The 23,322-nt window shown below is 40.1% G+C and overlaps 1 protein-coding gene across 9 annotated transcripts in view; it reads right to left on the bottom strand.

Annotated features, from left to right (window-relative positions):
* Positions 1-23,322, bottom strand: part of SPEF2 (sperm flagellar and cilia associated 2) — a 211,154-nt gene that overhangs the window by 68,789 nt on the left and 119,043 nt on the right. For all 9 annotated transcript variants that reach the window (XM_051853820.3, XM_089312716.1, XM_089312714.1 and 6 more), the window contains 5 exons: positions 22,014-22,141; positions 21,793-21,931; positions 11,947-12,084; positions 6,326-6,477; positions 1,921-2,101 (listed from right to left, as the gene is read on the bottom strand). In XM_051853820.3, coding sequence (XP_051709780.3) covers positions 1,921-2,101; positions 6,326-6,477; positions 11,947-12,084; positions 21,793-21,931; positions 22,014-22,141 — 738 coding nt within the window. The remainder of the gene's footprint in view (positions 1-1,920; positions 2,102-6,325; positions 6,478-11,946; positions 12,085-21,792; positions 21,932-22,013; positions 22,142-23,322) is intronic.

Raw genomic sequence — 23,322 nt, 5'->3', positions numbered from 1 at the left:
ACAGATATAAAGAACATGGGGCGAATCTCACAAATAATGCTGAGCGAAAGAAGACACAGAAAAATAAAAGGCATGAGTCCGTTATTCTAAAATTCAAAAGCATGCAAACCTACATGCACTGTTTAGAGATATGGACTTAGGAAATAAAGATCTTTTTTAAAAGGATCAAGAAATGATTCCTACAAGGCAAGATGGCAGGCCCAGTTAGTGAGGAAGAAGGAGGTTAGGATTGGGAATGGGCACAAAAAGGAGTTGCAGGTGAAGAGCTGATTCCATTTCCCACATGGTGTAGTGGTGATATGAGTATTTACTTTAGGTGGTTTCATGAAGCCATATTATTATTATTATTATTATTATTTGACAGGCAGAGTGGACAGTGAGAGAGAGAGAGAGAGACAGAGAGAAAGGTCTTCCTTTGCCGTTGGTTCACCCTCCAATGGCCGCCGCGGCGCACCGCGCTGATCCGATGGCAGGAGCCAGGTACTTATCCTGGTCTCCCATGGGGTGCAGGGCCCAAGCACTTGGGCCATCCTCCATTGCATTCCCGGGCCATAGCAGAGAGCTGGCCTGGAAGAGGGGCAACTGGGACAGAATCCGGCGCCCCGACCGGGACTAGAACCCGGTGTGCCGGCACCGCAAGGCGGAAGATTAGCCTAGTGAGCCGCGGCGCCGGCCGAAGCCATATTATTTTAATTTTGTGAACTTTCTTTATGTGAGTCAAAATCCACACTAAAATGTTTTTTTTTTAAAGAAGCAAGACAATGAGAGGATTTACAATTGTTTCTAAGATTAAGAAAAGAAAGAAGTAAGGAGAATGAGAGAGAGAGAATGAGAATGAAAAGAAAGGAGATCCTGGGACTTCTTTGCAAGAAGTTCAGAAATGAAGTAGCCTGGAGGCATGGAGGCTGAGAAGGGATTTGGAAAATGCCCCATGAGAAATTCTGTTTGCTGCTAAAGTTTCCCTTCTACGTCTTTCACAAAATCTTTTTGGAAAGTTGACACTGCCTTCTGTTTGAATGGGATATTTCAAATAATAATTCAAAAGTAATAATTATTATAATAATTTCAATAAATAATTTAAAGAAGGCTTGGCATAAAAGAAAAACTGTTATCTTATTGGTGGACCCAGGACTCAGTGGATGAGGGACAGCAGTCATATGAATTAAACTCTCAGTGTGTTTTCTGAATGGTGGACAGTCTCTGGATGAAAGTTTCCTTTCCCTTTTAATTAGAAAGGATATGAATTTTAAAGTCATGTAGACAAATTTCATTTTGTTTCTTAACCTTTGTGAACCTTAGTTTTCTACTGCAAAGAAGATAATAACACTGACCCAACAAGTGACTTAGGAAGCATGTCTAGCACAAAGGTGGTGAGTTAGAGACCTATAGGCCAGAAGTGTGTTTTGCTTGGCTCTACAGAATTTTTTTGACTTTGATTTCACTCTCATAAGCTAAAATCAGTAGTTTCAAATAAAAATCAAAATTTCTCTTTTTTTCTTAGAACACTGGAAACATATGGCCACTTCGGCTTCATTCATGGATGACAAAATTGGCCATGTTAGAGTAGCAAGCACCTTATCACCAAGGGTGTGATTTACACTTAGCGACAGTCCCAGCCCTCTCATTGCCTGATACTTCACCTACCTCTCTCTGACAGGCCTGTTGGACTCCTGGAGTTGGAACCCTGGCCCAGTCCAGAAAATAATAGTTTGGTATTGGCTCACTCTTTCATGATCTCAAATAGTTATTGAATGAATCATTTTACCTCTATTTCTTTCAGAAAAAAAAGTCTGCTTGAAGGCATAATTTTATAGAATGCTTGCGAACATTGTATGTAATTTCTACACACAGTATATTAGCAAACTTCACATTTAATGATTGGGTATCACTGAAAGTAACTGTAGTAATAACATTGCTTACCATGTTAGATATCGCTAAGGAAGCCTGCTGCCAGGTGTCCATTACCAACCTCTCATCTGCCTCAAAGTTTGTCTGCACGTTTTCTAGTGAGTAATCAATCTTGCCTTTCAGTATTGCTTTTAATTTTGGTCTGGGCACGCCTGTTTCTGGAGAAATGGATATTCGAGGAACTAGAGGAATTCTTTGGAAAATAAGCAAACAAAAGAAATACGAAGACTTTATTCAATAGAATTCTATTTTTATACCCATGTCACTTTGTGAATTTTGTTGTCTTTCATCTCAATATTCAAAGTTTTCCTGGAAGAATTCCTTTAATAGGGATAAGCTTATAAAAGACTGTATTCAAACTTTTATGGTCTAGGAAGTTTTGTTAATAAGAGAAAACTCCAACCCTCCTTGCCCCTGCAGAAAAAAAAAAAAAAAAAAAAAAAAAAACAACAACAACAACAACAAAAAAAAACCAAGCAAACAAAAAAGAAACCACAGGACTTCCTTCATGAATTTACTTCTCAGTAATTATTAAGAGGAGGATTTAACAGTGATATTATGAATAAGTGCAATTTTGAAATTTATACAGAACATACACTTCCACTGAGGGGTAAGCCAGTCAAGAAAAAGCAAACCAATTGGAATAGGGCATCCTGAAGTAGATAGTTCAAAAGTAGGATATGACTAAGTGAATCTGAAAGCTGCCATATCATGTGGAGGCAACAAGGTTTTGGTAGTGGGTTGGGTCTACCTCTTGTAGCCCTCCCCTCTCTTGAACCAGAATAGTGAAGATCTCTTGTTAAGGGCTTTGGGAACACAGAATTAAGCTCTCTCTGCCTTCTCTCAACCATATTGCTGTCTGTATGCAGAAATTTTAGATCTGCCCTAGAAATATTCTGATGCGGAAGGACCCCAGAATCTCAAAGGTTAACTAAAGCAGGGAGAAATTCACAAGGTAGAATTTTTACTGTTACTGGACTCTTCCTTTGGTGACAGAATTGCAAAGGGTTTTCAGCTTAGGGAGGGACTGGGGAGGGAGTAACTCCAAGGATGTCATTGGTGAAACCAGAGGAAGAAAGTCAAGCATTTTGATTTGTAGACTCAAGTGGCTGGAGAACAAAGCAGTGATTCAGAAATATGATTGCAAACTTCAATAAACAGGTGTTATTTTGAAGTATCACCTGAAAGGTTTCTTAAATTTGAAACTCGGTCTTACTGTGCTTGAAATTCCACAATGCACTGAGGATTTACTACTCTTCCACGTCTAACTTAAATTACATTTTAATAGGCAAATAAGGCTAAGACACTGCCAGTTCAGTTCAGCTGTGATTCGTGTCCAATAAATTAAGCTAAAGCATGCCTGATCATCTCTGGGCATTTCATACCGTGCAACATGCGTTTCTGAAGCCTTGCTATGCAGGACAGCAGTGGAGGCCTATCTTTTAGAAAAAGAATATGAGTTTAGAATTCATTTACTGGAAAAACTCAGTCTGGATAACTCTGTTGCTATCAGTACATATGAACTTAGGAACGTTACCTGACTTTCTGAGGCTCTGTTCCTCCTAGAATAATATAACAACATTATGATTAATAATATTCATTATCAATTAAGCATTAGTTACTGCTATTAATATGGAAACTACTATGAATCACATCACTTTTATTATAAGTTGTTTGGAGGAATAAAACAGACAAGCTATATGAAAATGTTTAATTTTGTGCTTGTCCTTATATACATTACAAAGAGTGTGGTGAATTGGTTGGTTGGTTGATTGGCTGATAGTTCCAGTGGATAGCCACAGAAGTGATTTGAGGCTGAGATTGGTATAGAGCTGTTTTGCAGAAAATAACTTGCTGTTCTTTGCCAGTTTCACTCTATTAAGGAACATGAATAGCATCTCTATTATGTCTGACTTTCTATTTTGTGCTAAGAACAGAATGCACTGCCACTCTAGGCACTGAAACTTGGCCTCTGTGGTTGGCTCTGATGGTTTATATTGACTTTGGAAATTTTTATTCTTTTAAACTTCAAAGCTCTCCTTCAGTGGCTGGCTGAACATTTCTCTGTTATTTGTATTTAAAGGAGAGAACGCATTTTGGGGCCTGAGGTATCGCATAACCCTGCAGCATTAAGGTCATCTCAAATACTTTTCGAAACGAGAGAGTAAAAGAAACCATGAAAGAATGTGTAAGACTCACAATTCAAATACTGAATAGAAATAATAATATTCAACATTTATTGAGGGCTATTGGGACTAGCTTGCAAGTCTACTGATGCCCAGACATGGTACCAAATGCTTTTAGATTTTATTGTCTGTAATCTTCATAGAAAAACCCTACTTTACACATAAAGAACTGAAACAGAAGAACTGGAGTGACTTGACTTGAAAAATTGTCTTGTTACCTACATTACCTACATATAGTTATTATAAATGCAGACTGACAATTCGAACCGGATCTGCCTGACTTCAAAATAAATTCATTACCCTACACTTAGTTTGTGCAACTCTGGCACCCCCATTGAATGAGCAGGCTTGTAACACAACAAATATAGTACTTTCAATATAAAATACACAAGTCATCTCCTTAGGTATTTAAATTTAACATTCATGTCTATATATTATTTTTAAAATCTAACTTCTTCCTTTCCCCTTCTCTTTATATTTATAGTTTTTGTTTTCTCAAGATCTCATTATTGGTATTGACAAAATAATATTTTAATTCCTCGTTTTAGTTTATTAATTTACTTTTTATTTTTTTTATTTTTTTTATTGACAGGCAGAGTGGACAGTGAGAGAGAGAGAGACAGAGAGAAAGGTCTTCCTTTGCCATTGGTTCACCCTCTAATGGCCGCCGTGGCTGGTGCGCTGCGGCTGGGGCACTGCGCTGATCCGATGGCAGGAGCCAGGTACTTATCCTGGTCTCCCATGGGGTGCAGGGCCCAAGCACTTGGGCCATCCTCAACTGCACTCCCTGGCCACAGGAGAGAGCTGGCGTGGAAGAGGGGCAACTGGGACAGAATTCGGCACCCCGACCGGGACTAGAACCCAGTGTGCTGGCGCCGCAAGGCGGAGGATTAGCCTAGTGAGCCACGGCGACGGCCTTAATTTACTTTTAATCAACTCATTTAATTTTAAGGACTTTAATTCTATTTCTAATCACTTCAATTTATTTTAATTCTTACTTCTAGCTCCTTGATGTTTGCTAGTTGGAATCCACATCACAGGAATTACTATCAATCCCACCCTCATTTATTGAAGAGATTTTTCTTTTAAAAATTTTATTTATTGGAGTTATGGAGAGAAAGGGAGAGATGGATGGTGGTCATAGGGAGGGAGAGAGAGAGAGATATCTTTCATCCATTGGTTCACTCCCCAAATGGGTACAACAGCTGGGGCTGAGCCAGACCAAAATCAGGAGCTTCATCCAGTCTCCCAGCTGGGTGGCAGGGGCACAATCACCTGGGCCATCTTCTACTGCTTTCCCAGACACAACAGGGAGCTAGATTGGAAGTAGAGCAGCCAGGAGTTGAACTGGAACCCATATGGGACTCCTGTCTTGCAGGTGGCAGCTTAACCTTCCATGCCACAATACTGGCTTGAAGACATTTTTCTATGTGTCCATAGTTCTCAGGTCAGGGTTTGGCATCTTGTCCTTTCCCATCCCCCACCCATTATATCTATAGAAACATTCATTTAGAAATTTTCATATTGTGTGGTATTTGTTTAGCTGAAAAGAGAGTTTTTCTCACACCCTAATTTTGAAGAAAATCCCAGAAAACCTACAACTACAAGTTAATTCGGTAGCAGGGATCTGATGTTAGACTAATAATAAAGTTTTTCAGGCTACTGAGTTAATAATCACATATGATTGAGGAGTCACTGGTTCTCAATTTCCTCACCTATAAGACTCATAACCCCTTTCATGGTCTTAACTCTTTCCATTTTCATGTGCTTAGCATCTCTCTCTCTCTCACTCTCGCTCTCGCTCTCTCTCTTGCTCTCGCTCTCGCTCTCTCATACACACACACACACACACACACACACATATGCACCTGCTTGGGTTCTTTCATAAAAATGAATGAGGTTGAGAATCCTCAGAAATTCTAGGGGCTGAAAGTGTGTCAGAATGTTTATGTACCACACACACATTCCCTAAATCCCCAGCAGAATGACACATAATATCTCTGCAGCAAAATGAGTAAAGATTCACTATAAATGGGATATATAATACATACTAGTCTTAAAGCAGTAACACACCAAGGTTAGAAAAAAGATAACATTCAGTTTTTAGAGCTTTTATGAAGTTCAGATTTGCAGACAAAGTATGATTTTTTATTAGTGGTGAACAATTTAAAATCACGAAGCTTTACTTTCAAAACAATTACAGTGTAACATGATAGCCTAGCCTTCCTTACCTAAGCTGGTTTTCTGAAATATCTTTACTATCCAGTCGGATCAACGGGATTCGAGTAAATCTCTTGCTGTCATCTATTGGGATTTTGCGTTCCATTGCCCTATAATAATCTTGCAGGAGTTTCTTTGTATCTTGGAAACGGTTCAGTTCTGCCTATAACAGAAAATGAGAATGTTAATATCCCAGAACGAACAAGATGCTGTGTACATAATTCCCATATAAGAATCTGTGAGTGATATTTTTAAAACATTAAGGTTGAAATTAATTTTCTGGAAATTAAGAAAGCATTGACTGTGAGTGTATATCCAAAGTCTATACTTAGGGAGCCCATTCCACTGAACAAGGTCTTCATATTGTAACAAAAGGTTACGATAGATGGGATGTTTCAAGTAGTGCATATTAGTCATGTCTTTGATAGTCGAGATGCTTCCTGTGTCCTAGATTCAATTAACCAACACGTTGACAAACACCTGAGTGTTGCTTCCAGCACAGGTGACATGTATATTGATTTGGGAGATGCAAGACTATTACACACACAAATAGAAGTTAAAAAACAGTGCTGGGTTCTGATCATCTAGGACAGTTTAAATCAGTTGTGGAAAAATTACTAATGGTACCATAAAGGGATAATAACAGTCCTCTTTCTGCAGTCTCCCTTCTTGTACGGTCAGAAGGTAACTCCTCCATTGCAGACATTCCCTTGAGGGAAATGGAGCAGCACAGAGGGGGTCTATGGTAAGGTTAGTCTCATTTATCCACATGTAGTGACTCCCCATCAGTGTGTGAGATCCTGTGCAGTACACAGTAGCACAGACGCACGCAGTGAGTTTTCCACTCATTCTCTCATTAGAGAGACCATGTGGTCTCTCTTTGCTTCTCTTGGATGTTATAAACCTGACTTCCACACTTTGCTTTAGTTAGTGAGGCTGCTTCAGCCAGCACCCGAGGGCCCACACATTGAAGCTTTTATGCAGATGTATCCCACCATTCTAGTTAATTGCAGAAAAGCATGTTAGGGAAAAAAAACAAAGCAAAACAAGAAAACCCACTGATCTAGTATTCAAAGCCTTTAGCTGAATCTAACCCAAGGTCTTATGGAGAGATTCCTACACTTATTAAGCAAGTCTGTTGCCATTTATTTCATGGCACATTAAGAAAAAGTCTTACAATACTACAGTCATTGTTTGAAACAAATAAATATCTGTGTTTCCATTATGGTCTGCAACAAAAGACAAGGACTTTTTTGGACAAGTTTGTTTTTGACATAAGAAAGGGTAAGAGGAATTGTTCCTGAAAAGATGTTCTCTGCATTATTTAACTTTTTTGTCTAAACGACTGAAACAGGTAGAAATTCATCTGGTTAATTTGAATCTATGTTATAAAATAAAGTTACCACGTACATATTGTTTTAAATTATGGATGATGTTTTAAACAGCTTCCTTGGGTTTTAAGCATAAATATACATTTAAGAAACTCCTCAAACAGCATTTTGAAATGGCCAGGACATTTTTTCTCTTTACTTGCAAAGGATTCAAATTGAATTTTAAATATGTGTAGGCTAAGCTCACAGTTTGACAGCAAGTGTTTGCACAGTCATGCTTGGGTTTGGTAAAAGTACAGAGTAAATGAGCCTTGTAAATTATACTCATGAAAGTTTGCATGCTATCACATTTATAATGAATGGATATAACTAAATTCAATTTGTACAAACTGCATATTGACAAATAACTTTGGAGTATTAAAGAAAAATGTTGAGGGGTTATAAAAATTACCATCAAACCCTAACATTATATTATTTGATAAATAAATGTAGAGATCAGGATAATATTTCCTCTGTCATGCAGAGAGGTAAACTATTTATTTAGTAGAGCCCATTTTATATACTTGATATTCGGGACCATGCTGCTATCTATGTCTTCAGTTTATTTTATTATGATGTTTATCTTATACAAAAAAAAGCTAACTGATTTTAAGGTGCATAATTTGATTCCAGGTCTCCCACTTTTGAATTGCAGGACATGGGACTAATCATTTGCCTGTGTTTACCTCAGTTTTCTCATTTGTGGATTGGGGGCACAGAACAGGGTCATTGTGAAGGTTGAATGTGTTCCACCTGAAAGTTCTTAGAACAGTGCCCGGCATGTACACCATAAGGACTTACTGCAACTTTTTGCTGCTTTTTATCTTCTTTGCTTCTAGTAGTTGTTAGATGACTGTTCAGTTTCTCTGCCTGAGCGCTATAAGTCTGGGCATTGCTGAAATGTATGAGTCATATTGTTTCCAAAAGGCACTGCTCAGACTCAGGAGACAGGCTTACAAACATCCTCTATTCCCTTTGCCTTCATGATTGGACTTCAGCTATTTCTGCCATAAGCTTTCAGCACATCTTTCCCAACAGTCCATCTCTGCTTGTCCAAACTGATGTTCTGGGAATGCTACCCCGGCTGGTTTTGGCTGCTTGGGAGTCTCACTCTAATCCTCCGTACAAGCCATGCCTTGTGGACCTGAATGTCCTCCTGGCTATGACCTGGGTCTGTCCTCAGAGTTAGGTGAACTGTTTCTCATTCCATTTTTTCTTCTCAACCACCTTCTCAACATGGGTCTGTGTTGTTCTGGTACCCTGACTTCTCTAATCCTCCACCTGGATCCCAGAGCTACTGTAGTTTTCCACTTTCCATGGGAATGTGTTCCAAGACCATCAGCGGATGCCTGAAAATGCAGATGGTACCAACCCTATTTGTCCTGTTTTTTTTTTTTTTATGTATGTATATACACACACACACATGTGTTATTTAACTGTACAAATTTTGTATACCAGACAGTGATTCACATCTTGGGCAGGATGCTACAAGATTTCATCACCATACTCACAACTGTTCATAATTTAAAACTCATAAATTGTTTATTTCTGAAATTTTCCATTTAATGTTTTGAAATCCTGGTTGACCATGGGTAACTGAAACCATATAGAACAAAACTATGAATAAAGGGGGACTACTGAAATAAATGAGGCCACTTCACTTCTGCTTGTCCAGTTTCTTGTATTTTATAGGCCTCCCACTGTCCAGTCTGCCCCTGTACCATGGGTTGTCCCTAATGCTAGTAAAATGGTACCATCTTATCTGTGGCTCCATCTCAGGCTCTGGCCCCTGTTGCCAGCCTGGCTCACTAGATGTCAGGTGACCAAATGGCCCAATTGCAAGTGCCAGCTCCACCCCCACCCTAACGGGATTCACTGCTCCTACTTCCCTACTCCTGCAAGAGTATATCAGGACCTGCTTCCCGCACATGCTCGCTCTCTCTCTCTCTCTCTCTCTCTCTCCCCGCCTCTTTCTTTCTTCTTTGCCCTTTTCCCTCCAGCCTGTCGGGTCTCCCCCATCTGACAATAAACCTCTCCCTTAACTCCAGTGTTTGTTGTGTTTTGTGGTGGCCTTACATTGGTGCCATTTTGATGTTAAAGTCAAAACATAGCTGTCCTTATGGGCATTGTCTACCTCACAGAAAAACCACTATCAGAACATGCCTGGGACTATAGACTTCTAGTCTAGGCCACCAAAGGTTATAGAGATGGGATTGAGTACCCCTTGACTTGCATCCTCTGGTCTGCTTTAACAAAAACCAGGAGGAAGAGAAGCTAGGCCACTGAGGCAATGTAGAGATAGGTGGCAGCCAATTAATGGCTGCTTTACACAGCAATCTGCCATCAAGCAGACTCAACAGGCCAGTTCACTGCATTGGTTTTCGATATGAAAAGCCAGGGCTTCAGCAGAAGTCAGCTTACGAAGAGCCCTGGCAGCTATGGCAGCCGAGAGTTAGGTCACTGGAAACAGAACTTCCCTGGAGTCGAAGGACTTCAGATCAGAGCCTCAGGCCTCGCTGGCCCCAGTGCTACACGGTCCTTTGGGTTTGCTTCTCTTGCAGCCCCTCTCCATGCCACTCTGGCTGGAGGTCTTTGACTCTAATAAATCTTGCTTTTCAACCTTTAAATCTCACTTTTATCTTTGCCTTGTCCACTTGGAAATTCTTTCGTGTGAGACAAACAACTAAGGTAATCATAATTTCTCTGCAGCTATTTTCCTGTAACACCTTTTAAAAGTTGGAAGTACTAAGATTCATTGGTCACTTGTTGAAGAAGCATTTATTATTGAACACCTACTATGTATTAGCTCTAGGGGTTGCCAGATCAATACTCTCATTTCCTGCACTATCTCCCAAGGTTTGTTAATCAACTGAAGACTAGAAAGGCATTTTTTTCCATTCTGTCTTTAATGCTATTTTCTTAGGGAAAATACATAGCCCCAGCTTTACCAAGGCAGCCTTAATATTCTCCAAAGCTTGAGTAAGTTTTAATTTTTTTCAACTTAATATTTTTTGAGATAACATTTTTTATTTTTATTTTTTTAAAGGTTTTACTTTTTCATTTGAGAGGCAGAGTTACAGACAGATAGAGGGAGAGACAGAGAGAAAGATCCTCCATCCACTGGTTCACTCCCCAAATGGTCACAACAGCTAAGTTAGAGCTGAAGCCAGGAGCCAAGAGCTTCTTCCGGGTATCTCATGCAGGTTCAGGGGCTCAAGGACCTGGGGTATCTTCCACTGTTCTCCTAGGCCATAGGCTGAGAGCTGGATGGGAAGAGGAGCAGCTGGGACAGGAACCAGTGCCCTTATGGGATGCCAGTGCCACAGGTAGAGGTTTAGCCTACTTAGCACAACACTTACATTATAATCAAAGGCTTGATGGCTAGTCCCTCACTTCTCTTTTCTTAGAGCATTTACTTCCTTTCTCTTTCTTTTAAGATGCAAATCTTAAAGGCCTTGGGCCAGTTTTAAAACCCAGGAATTTTCTTAAGGACCTGAGAACCATGTCTTTGAAATGTACTGAGAAACTGGGCAGGGCAGTGCCTGCATTTCCCAGCTCCTGTGTGAAGGTAGGCACCTAACTTCAGTGAGTGCCTTGCTCCAAGTTGTAAAACTCTCTACTGGAATGAAGATAGTAGAAAGTTTACTTTTCCTTTGGAGAAGGCCAAGTAGCAAACATAGATGAGCTTTGACCCTACCTCCTCCACTCAGCCCAGTTCCAGCTCTTCGTTTGGGCAGGGCTAGGTATGCAAGACCTGGCCCGTGCTCTTTCCTTGTGTTAGTATAGACATCTGCCTTATCTTGTCCTGTGTGAATTTCTGGTTTAATAGACCACAAATATAAGTTAATTATTGTCCTGTGAATGGTCTGGTTTTCCACCCAATATCGAAAAATGTTTGATTTTCAGGAGTCAAATGCCTGCAGGGCCAGGCCTGATCTAATGCCCGTGCTTTGTGGCAGGGCTGCTTTTCTGGTGGTGGGCCACTTCGGGAGTCGGCTCAGAAAGGCTGAGCAGACAGGATGACTCAGATGTGCACACTGTCTCTGCTGCCTACCTCCACTAGCAGAGCTGGTGAACAGCTGCTTGGGGCGCTCCCTGGGTGTGAGACGGGCCTGGACTAGAATCATTTATTTTAAGCTAATTTTCTTGGCTGGTTGGAGCTCATACCAGCCAGAGTGCTATGAGCCAATGATCTCTAACATTCCCAGAAGAGCGTGTTGCGTGAGGGATGCTGGTGTGGCATCGCGACTGGCTGCTCTCACCTGCATCAGTGAGAAGAAGTGGTTCATCGTGATTCCAAGGGAGTCCTGCAGCCAGCTTTCGTTAATGATATCCAGCCGTTCCTGCTCAGCCTCTTCCTTCCTGGCATCACAAATGTCCCACAGGCGGTCTCGTAAATCCTGAACAGAAGTGGAACCCACACGGTCATGCTTCAGAGTCACGGCTAGAATTACCTGCACACAATAAAACTCAAACCTAGTGCCTCTCTCAGAAATGTCCCTAAAGAAAATTTAGACCCACTGTACTCATATGTTATATTTGTTCATTTGGCCAGTATTTAGTTTGCTTGCACTCTGTCAGGCTCTTGCTTTAGTAAGACTCATACACTAGACCAAATGTCCTTGTCTGGCTCAAATCCCTTTCATTCACTTCATCCATGCAGACCTATGACCTATGTATTTTATGTTTTCCTAGAAAAAATTGGTTGAGAAAGTCCTTTCAAGGGATTTTTTTGGAAATGAGTATTGTTTGTAGAAAAAATACACAGCTATAAATAAACCAAGGGTGGGCATAGCCTTGCTAATTAATATCACAGCTGGAACATATCTTCACAAAATGTCTGAATTTAATGGAGTGGTCTAAAAATGATCTTTGTATTAAATAGCTAACAGTAAAGAAGTCTTTTAGGGACCCCAGCCCTGTCACTTGCCAGATCCTAAGCAGTAAGATGATAAGCATAAATATAACAATGTATAACCCGATATTTATGTACATTTGTAATAGTTTAAAAATAAAAGAAATTATATTTGTGCAATTTACATGTAAATATAATGATGAGGCTGGCGCTGTGGTGCAGCGGGTTAACGCCCTGGCCTGAAGCGCTGGCATCCCATATGAACGCCAGTTCAAGACCCGGCTGCTCCACTTCCAGTCCAGCTCTCTGCTGTGGCCTGAAAAAAGCAGTAGAAGATGGCCCAAGTCCTTGGGCCCTTGCACCCACGTGGAGACCCAGAAGAAGCTCCTGTCTCCTGGCTTTGGATCCGCACAGCTCCGGCCATTGTGGCCAACTGGGGAGTGAACCAGCAGATGGAAGACTTCTCTCTCTCTTTCTGCCTCTCCTCTCTCGTGTAACTCTAACTTTCAAATAAAAAAAATAAATCTTTAAAAAAATATAATGACAGTAGTTACCATGTACTAAGCCCCCCCCCTCCTTTAAGGTTTATTTATATTTGAAAGGCAGAGTTACAGAAAGAGAACAGAGGGAGAGATAGGGAGATAGAGATGGAGAGAGAGGGAGAGAGAGGGAGAGGGAGGGAGAGAGAGGGAGAGAGAGAGAGAGAGAGAGAGAGAGAGAGAGACCTTCCATTAGCTGATTCACTTCCCAAAAGGTAACAATGATGGGGGGCTGGGCCAAGCTGAACCCAGGAGCCTGGAACTCCATCCTGGGGTTCCTGGGACGTGGGTGACAGGGGTCCATGTACTTGGGCCATCTTCCACTGCTTTTCCATGTGTATTAGAAGGGAGCTGGATCAGAGTTGGAATAACCAAGACTCCAGTTGGTGCCCATATGGGATGCTGACATTGCAAGTAGAGGCTTAACCCAGTATGCAACAATGCACATACTTATTGCCATTCTTATGTGTGCAGGTGAGTTATAAGTCACTATACTTATATCGACTCAGTTAATGCTTCACAACAACATTGAGTAGGTACTATTATCTTCATCTTGCAAATGGGGAAACTGAGTCATGGAGAAGTTATTTTCCTTAAGTTTCACAGTGAGTAAGTGATAGAACTGGGGTATGAACTTTTGATCTTGAGTAACATGTGCCATTCACTATATAATGTCTCAGTTACTTTGTAGGGATCATGCTACTTATGTTTTGAATATGTTATACAGAATAAATTAGCTTGTATATATAAAGTACTTTGCACAACATTTTTTCAATGAACATAAACTATCATCTTATTTATAGCAATGGAATGTTTAGTAAAAATATGCCATTAATGATTTATATTTGAGTACAGTCCAATAAGATTTGACAGTGTTCAAAACAATAATTCATTGAACATTTATGATGTGTTGGACATTATGTTAAGTGCTTTACTCTCAACACATCCTAATTCCCACAATAGGTTGGTTTCTAATGAGACAACTGGGGCACAGAGAGAAAATAACTTGTCTATGGTTTCAATCAGGTGGACCCAGGAAATTATACTCAGGCAGTTTAATTCCAGTTACTACAGTGAGTTTTATTTCTGTTACCCTGTTCTTGGAACATGTAGTGTTTGAATTCTCATATTAACATTTTGTTTTGTTACCATGTAGAGGCTGCACATAAAATAGAATATCACAAGTCATTTATATAGCCATATACTAAGTTTTAGAACAAAACACCATTATTTGACATCTGATCTTGATAATTTCATGGTGTTTAGACAAATAGTCTGTTGAGCATCCAATATGCACTGGTTTGTGATTATCAAATATTTATATTATTTTTAAAAGATTTATTAATTTTATAGGCAGAGTAAACAGAAACAGATCTTCCATCCTCTGGTTCACTCTCCAAATAACTGCAATGATCAGGGCTGGCCCTGGCATAAAACAAGAGCCAGAAATCCCTCTGGGTCTCCTGCCTGGGTGGCAAGGCCCAAGCACTTGGGCCATCTTCTGCTGCCTTCCCAGACACATTAACAGGGAGCTGATTAGAAGCAGAGCAGATGGGGCTCTATCCAGTACTTCAGTATGGGATGCCAACATTGCAACTGGCCTCTTTATATATTTTAAAATAACAGGACAGGACACAGCAGAGGAAAAAAGGTAAAAGCAGGTGTCTGGATTTCTTGCTTCTGGTTCTTTTTCTGTTACTGACTCACTGTGAAGCCTTTGCAAGGACCATCATCTTTGTTGCTCAGTTTTCTAATGGGCAAAATGAGGACAATGCACAAATGATCTCCTTTATTAACTTCATGGGATTGGGATGAAAGACTCTAAGAACAAAGAATATTATTTGGGATTTTAAAAGATGAAAACTGTAAGGGTTTATTAAGGCCTTACCCAGGGGCATGGCTAGTTTTCACACCCTGGCAAGAATTAGATGATTATTAAATACTTCTGAATAATCAGAGGTGGATCGTATTTAAGAAAAATTCATGACTATTAATTAAGGTTGGCCGGCGCCGCGGCTCACTAGGCTAATCCTCCGCCTAGCGGCGCCGGCACACCGGGTTCTAGTCCCGGTCGGGGCGCCAGATTCTGTCCCGGTTGCCCCTCTTCCAGTCCAGCCCTCTGCTGTGGCCAGGGAGTGCAGTGGAGGATGGCCCAGGTGCTTGGGCCCTGCACCCCATGGGAGACCAGGAAAAGCACCTGGCTCCTGGCTCCTGACATCGGATCAGCGCGGTGCGCTGGCCGCAGCGCGCCGGCCGCGGCGGCCATTGAAGGGTGAACCAACGGCAAAGGAAGACCTTTCTCTCTGTCTCTCTCTCTCACTGTCCACTCTGCCTGTCAAAAAAAAAAAAAAAAAAAAAAAGGAAAAAAAAATTAAGGTTGTACAATAAAGTCAAGAAAAATGTGCATTTTTACAAAGGTAAAGTAGGATCAAAAACTTGAATTTAGCTTGTATGGTGCTTACAAGGGGCTCAAATAAAATGAAATGACACAAACAGGTCAAATATAAAAACTTACACGAAGTGCTGCAAAGAAAAAAATAAAGCAATGTTCACAATACTGCCATTAGGTAAGAGTTGAATTTAAAACAAAATTTACAAGAGCATCCCAACTGGTTTCCTAACTGCTCTTTCTGATGGTCTCCCTGCTATTTTTTTTTTTTTAAGGCAGAGTGGACAGTGAGAGAGAGAGAGAGAGAGAGAGAGAGAGAGAAAGGTCTTCCTTTGCTGTTGGTTTACCCTCCAATAGCCGCGGCGGCTGGCGCACTGCACTGATCCAATGGCAGGAGCCAGGTACTTCTCCTGGTCTCCCATGGGGTGCAGGGCCCAAGCACTTGGGCCATCCTCCACTGCACTTCCTGGCCACAGGCAGAGAGCTGGCCTGGAAGAGGGGCAACCGGGACAGAATCTGGCGCCCCGACCGGGACTAGAACCTGGTGTGCCGGCGCCGCAAGGTGGAGGATTAGCCTATTGAGCCGCGGCGCCGGCCGGTCCCTGCTATTTTTAAAACACTATAATTTTTTTTTTCGAAATCAGAAGCCAACACAGCCCATTCTACTCAGATAAACATCAAATTGTAATAATGACCTCCAAATAAAAAGTGCTTTGGGGGCACACATGTTTATTTTATACTATAAACAGGTATAAGAAACAAAAAATACAACTTATTCTACTTTGGGCGTCAAATAATGCTGCACTGAAGAAGCACTTTATTGGTGTCAGGCCACTTGGGCACAGATCTCAATGCTGACACTTACTATACTGACTTCTTCATCCATAAAAACTGGAACATCACTAGCTCCTACCTCAGAGGGTTGTTGTTGGAATGGAGGTAGACAGCACTCGCATCTAGTACATGCTCAGTGCTGACAATACAGTTATAGTGTATGATCAACAGAGGGCTTCAAATGCTAAATATGTAAAGAGATCTCAGAAGTAAATAAGAAAAGAGCACACTGCAACAGAAAAATGGGAAGAAATAATGAAGAAGTTTCAGGAAGAAGGAAATAGATGATCATTAAAATTAAGAAAATCAGAAATGCAAATGATAAGAAAATATTCATTTTCACCCTCTACATAGGCAAAGATTAACAAAGAAGATAGAATCCAATATGTGAGGGGTTGGCGCTCTGGCACAGTGGGCTAACATTCTGGCCTGAAGCGCCGGCATCCCATATGGGCGCCGGTTCGAGACCCAGCTGCTCCACTTCTGATCCAGCTCTCTGTTATGGCTTGGGAAAGCAGTAGAAGATATCCCAAGTCCTTGGGCCCCTGCACCCATGTGGGAGACCAGGAAGAAGCTCCTGGCTCCTGGCTTCGGATTGGTGCAGCTCCAGCCATTGCAGCCATCTAGGGAGTGAACCAGCAGATGGAAGACCTCTTTCTCTTTCTCTCTCTCTCTCCTTCTCTCTCTCTCTATCACTCTGCCTCTCCTCTCTCTGTGTAACTCTCTCAAATAAATAAATAAATAAATCTTTTAAAAAAAGAATCCAATATGTAATGCACTCATATGATGTTACTGAGAGTGACACAAGTTTAATGTGCAGATTTTTTTTTTTTTTTTTTTTTTTAAAAAAAAACAAAAAAAAAACATGGGATTAACTTTTGCCCAGGTAAGCAAAACACAGCAAGAGACTCAAGTTATGTTATTTTCCATTTCTTCTGGGTTTGTTAGCATGTGTTATAACCATTACAGGTATTTATTTTTATAAAAAACTTTTAATTTTTGATTAATTTTTAACAGATTCAATGTGGTTTGTAGGTATAATTCTTTTTTTTTTTTTTTAACTTTTATTTAATGCATATAAATTTCCAAAGCACGACTTATGGATTACAATGGTTTTCCCCCCATACCGTCCCTCCCACCCACAACCCTCCCCTTTCCCACTCCCTCTCCCCTTCCATTCACATCAAGATTCATTTTCGATTATCTTAATATACAGAAGATCAGCTTAGTATACATTAAGTATGGATTTCAACAGTTTGCTCCCACACAGAAACATAAAGTGAAAAATAATAGATGATTTTTTTAAATGATGATGAAATCAGAGCAGACCTATTGTCATGTTTAATCCCAGTGAGAGTCAAGTTGGGAATTGATAATTTCTTTTTCTTTTCTTTTTTTTTTTTACAGAGGATCAGTTTAGTATGCATTAAGTAAGGATTTCAACAGTTTGCACCCCCATAGAAACACAAAGTGAAATATATTGTTTGAGTACTCGTTATAGCATTAAATCTCAATGTACAGCACATTAAGGATAGAGATCCTACATGAGGAGTAAGTGCACAGTGACTCCTGTTGTTGACTTTACCAATTGACACTCCTGTCTATGGCATCAGTAATCTCCCTATGCTCCAGTCATGAGTTTCCAAGGCTATGGAAGCCCTCTGAGTTCTCCAATTCTTATCTTGTTTAGACAAGGTCATAGTCAAAGTGGAGGTTCTCTCCTCCCTTCAGAGAAAGGTACCTCCTTCTTTGATGGCCTGTTGTTTCCACTGGGATCTCACTCGCAGAGATCTTTTGCCAGAGTGTCTTGGCTTTCCATGCCTGAAATACTCTCATGAGCTTTTCAGCCAGCTCCGAATGCCTTTAGGGCTGATTCTGAGGCCAGAGTGCTATTTAGGACATCTGCCATTCTATGAGTCTGCTGAGATTCTCACTTCCCATGTTGGATCACTCTCCCCTTTATTTACTCCATCAGTTAGCGTTAGCAGGTACTAGACTTGTTTATGTGCTCCCTTTGACTCCCAGTCCCTTCACCATGACCAACTGTGAACTGAAACTGATCACCTGGAACAGTGAGATGGCATTGGTACATGCCACCTCGATGGGATTGAATTGGAATCCCCTGGTATGCTTCCAACTCCACCACTTGGGGCAAGTCAGCCTGAGCATGTCCCAAATTATACATCTTTTCCCTCTCCCATTCCCACCACCATGTTCCACAGGGATTGGTGCACAGTTATTCTTAAGTGTTGAAAAATTAACTGAAATGTGATCCCTGTGGAATGTGCAGATTTTTAAAGTTTCAAATTTATGCTTGTTTTCAAAAACATTAAAAATAACATTGTTTTAGATTAAACAATTTCTATTTTTAAAAGAAGTCAGTTCAAAGGATAAGTAAAGACATGGTCAATAATTAGCTAACTGAAATTCTACTCTCTAATTTTCTTCAGTATCAGGATGGTACTCAACAAAATTCATTAACAGAAAATCTGTTAAATAAATTATGATATAGCCCATTAGTAATTCCTTTAGTCATAAAAATATTATAGATGAATCTTCATTGGGAAAGAAAATATGTTTCATTGGTAAAAAATGCTAAAAATAATATTCATACTGACGCCACATTTTTATAAAAATACTGTGGAAATATATGCAGATACGCACCAATGTAGTGATAAAAGTTAACTACTGGCAGTGGGATTATGAATTTATCATTTTAAATTTTGTCTCCTTTGATTATCTAATTTATCTACAACAAACAGAGGGTGCTTTTGGATTTAGAAAAAATCACAAATAAGGCATTTCAAATGTCAGAATCTTCTCATCATGTCTTTATTACCTGAGTAACAAGTAGGAGAAAGAACTATACAGGAAGGTGGCTCAGGTCAGCTTATGGATGAGTAGAAAAGAGAAAGAAAAGACAGAAAAACTAGTTTTAGAATTTACTCAGTTATAATTATTGGTAGAGGAAGGTCCAAGAACAGGTAATACAATTAGTTTTACCAGGACATTTGAATACCTCTTGAGTTAAACACTTCAGCACCTGCCTCCATCACTCAAATCAGAATGATACTTTATCTATTACAAGAGCATCCCAACTGGTTTCCTAACTGCTCTTCCTGATGGTCTCCCTGCTATTTTTAAAACACTATAATTTTTTTTTTCGAAATCAGAGGCCAACACAGCCCATACTACTCAGATAAATATCAAATTGTAATAGTGACCTCCAAGTTTTAAAGTAACCCGATTTCCAAGATCTCTCTCATCTTATCACCAGCCCTTCTGCCCGTCCACACTCCACTGCAGCCACATTACGTTTTTCCCCCTACCAAGCAGCCTCCCCCTCCGGTGCCTTTGCCTGAGCTTCCCCTAGGCTTGCTACATCCTTTCTCCACATATCTCCATGGCTTACTCCATCACTTGTGAGCTGTCTGTTCAATATCACTATCTCAGTAGGTCTTTCTACACGCACCATTAAATGCTACATTAAATGTTTCTTTTCTTCTCTCATTGCTTTTTTGCTCACCACCCAACTCTTCTTGCAAATGACATATTCATTAAATGTTTACTTGTTTGCTATTTACTGTCTCTTGGCCATCAACATGCAAACATTATGCAGTCATAGACTATTTTGCTCAATGGTGAACACCCAGCCCTTTGGATGATGGCAGGGCCATGACAGATACTCAAGAAATAATTACCGGATATATAAATAAGCTATGGAGTAGAGTTTGACAATGTTTTCATTGCACAAATACATCCTGGGATAAAATCAGATTTGACTGTAGCCTAATGAAGGTAATGGCAGGGGACTTCTCTGATGGAATGGGGGGGGGGTGTCTGTCAATTTACACAGGGAAGGAAAAAGGTAAGAGACAGCACAGCCCCTTTCTAAAGCATCAAGTTAATATAATTCACTCATGAATTTCTGAAAATCTTTCTGTCTACTAACTGCCAGACATTGTGCTTACTGGAGATAAAAGGGTGTGTAAAGTGGGACCGGCACTGTGGCATAGTGGGTCAAGCTGCCACCTGCCGTGCTGACATCCCATATGGGTGCCAGTTCAAGACCTGGCTGCTCCACTTGTGATCCAGCTCTCTGCTATGGCCTGTGAAAGCAGCAGAAGATGGTCCAAGTGCTTGGGCCATTGCACCCACGTGGGAGACCCAGAAGAATCTCCTGGGTCCTGGTTTCAGATTAGCCCAACTCCGGCATTTGAAGCTATTTGGGGAGTGAGCCAGTGGATGGAAGATCTCTCTCTCTCTCTCTGCCTATGCCTTTCTGTAATTCTGTCTTTAAAATAAAATAAAATAAGATAAAATAAAATAATAAAATAAAACAAAATTTAAATGGTGTGTAAAATTTTGTGCCTGTCCTGTTAGTTTGCCATGAAGTTCCCTCATTTTCCTCCTCCTTGAAATCAACAAGTTGTACAACTGCATTCAGACAGGCATGCGCTCAATACTATACATGGGCAATATTACATGTGTAAATAAAGGGATTGGCATCAAAAATCAGTTAACAAGAATGCCCTTGCACTTCTAACCTTAGCTCCTCTTTCCAGAAGTCTTGCTCTAGTATTCTCATTCTTTTTTTCATATGTAACACTTCATTTCAGAATAGTTTTAAATTATAAAAAAAGTCAGTAATAATACAGAGTTCTGATATACCTTGCAACTAATTTTCCCTATTAACATCTCATATTAGAATATTTATCACAATAAATGAACTGCACCTAGCTTCCTCTATTTTTTTTTTTTTGACAGGCAGAGTGGACAGTGAGAGAGAGAGACAGAGAGAAAGGTCTTCCTTTTGCCGTTGGTTCACCCTCCAATTTCTCCCAGCCTCTAGTAATCAATATTCTGTGTTCAGACTGATTTTTTTTTTAAATTTTAGCTCTCACATATAAGGGAGAACATACAGTATTTGTCCTCTGTGTCTGGCTTATTTCACTCAATATCATGTCCTTCAGTTCATACGATCCAGCAATCCTACCATTGGGTATATGTCCAAAAGACATGAATTCATTGCATTGAGGTACCTGCTCCACCATTATAGCAGCACTGCTCACAGTAGCCAGAACAAACAAACAAACAAACAAACAAGCAAAAAACCCCAAAACAACAAACAGAAAGCCATGGAAACAACCAAGGTGTCTATCACCAGATGAATGGATAAAGGAAATGGGGTATAAATCCATATATATATATATATATATATGTATATATTCACACAATGGGATATTTTTCAGCTATAAGAAAGAATGAAATCCTGTCATTTGAAACACAAACTATGGACTTGGAGTGTTCTCATTCTGGACTCAAAGTTCAGAAAAGCCACTGCTCTTGAAAGTTAGCTGGTGAAAAGTTAAAACCATTTCCTTTCTCATCCTTATATCTCATGAAGGTAAGATAGGAATGCATTGGGATTTTGCAGCTTAAGATATAAAAGTGTGGAGACATCAGCCTAACAGCTCACAGATTCCCTTACGTTCACTCTTTGGTGTAGTTCAGCCTTGGTTTCCTCATCTTCCCACAAGTCATCAGGAAAAGAGTTGAAATCAGCCTGCCATTGAGCTACAAAATCTTGCTTGTGATCTGGACGCCTTAGAAACTCCTGGAAACTTGTTCTGTAAGATATTAACCAGATGAAATGGATCTTACACATTATTCTCTTAATTGTGACATTCTGACTTTGGGAATTTTACTTACGTAATTTCATATAAGTATTTAAGTACTTCATGCTGGTCTTCTCTCAGATGCCTGAGGATGGTTTTGATAGTGTTTATGTAAGAATTTTCTATTAGTTCCCAGTAAGGTACTAAAAATGAAGGTATTTCCTGTTAAACGATAAAGCACAGTAATCATTATTTCAAAATGAAAATTCTTCTGATGAATTAAGTCAAAATGAGCACTACTGAGGGAGATCAGGATGCAACTGCAACTACTTGAAGCATTTCCTGTGAAATTTCCCCCTCCCCTAGCCAATTCCTATTCCAAATAATTCTTCATGTGTCAGCTCAGATGTCATTTCTTGCAGAAATCCCACCCTTATCCAACAAGTTTACAAAGTCACCTTTGAATGCTCTGAGGTTCTCCCTTCACACTCTGCATCTCCTCTCATAATACTGATGCTATTAGTTGTAGCTGCTTATTTATTAATTTGTATTCACCTCTAGAATATAAAGCCCATGGAGTCAGGAGTTATGGTTGTCTCATTCAATACTAAATAGTCTCCCAGTAATTAAGACAGTTTTTGGACATAAGAGGCTGCAAGACATATTGACTGAGTCATGAGTTGAACCATCACATTTTTGCCACAGCTGCAAAGTGTCCTAGGATGGAGAATACCTAGAGTTTATGTCAGAGTGGCAATGAACTATTTCTCTCATTTGACCTAGGAGGCTCTATTATTGCTGAGTGGAGTATGAAAACCAGAGAGTTTCTTTTGTGTTATCCCTAATAAAGCAAATAAACAATAACACCAAGAAATAGTCACAATAAAACAAAATAGATGATATACATTCTATTCAATATAAACTTGCTGTATACTTATTAACCTTACTGACTGCGCATCATGTAATCGGAGCTCACATGCCTGGAGACCTTAGAGATCATCTGGGCTAATTTCCTCTCCAATCAGGAAATACCAAATATAAAAGATAAATTTTGCAACCTCTCTGCAGACCTTGCAGATGCACTGAGCATGGCATTTCAAGGCAGCTCCTTCCAGTGTTGCCCAAACCATCTTACTGGGGAAGTTTTCCTCATGTTGAACAGAAACTTGCCTTCCTATAATTTCCACGTATCAGCCCTAATTATGTTCACTGGAGAAGACCCAGCTACAGTTATACTGTCTTACTTACGGCAACCCGTCAAACATTAGAAGTCAAGTATCATTAGTGAGGAGGGAGACAGATTGACATTCAGGGTGCAAGAGATCCAGCCCACGCCATTCTGTCACTACTTAAGTGTCTTACTTTGTCTAAGCCAAAAGCAAACAACCAAGAATTATTTATTG

This window comes from Oryctolagus cuniculus, chromosome 14 (genome assembly GCF_051225735.1).
Source record: "Oryctolagus cuniculus isolate XC-2025 breed Fujian yellow rabbit chromosome 14, ASM5122573v1, whole genome shotgun sequence".
Classification (NCBI taxonomy): Eukaryota; Metazoa; Chordata; class Mammalia; order Lagomorpha; family Leporidae; genus Oryctolagus; species Oryctolagus cuniculus.
Note: the sequence above shows the minus strand (reverse complement) of the source record. Positions and strands in the feature narration are given on the sequence as shown.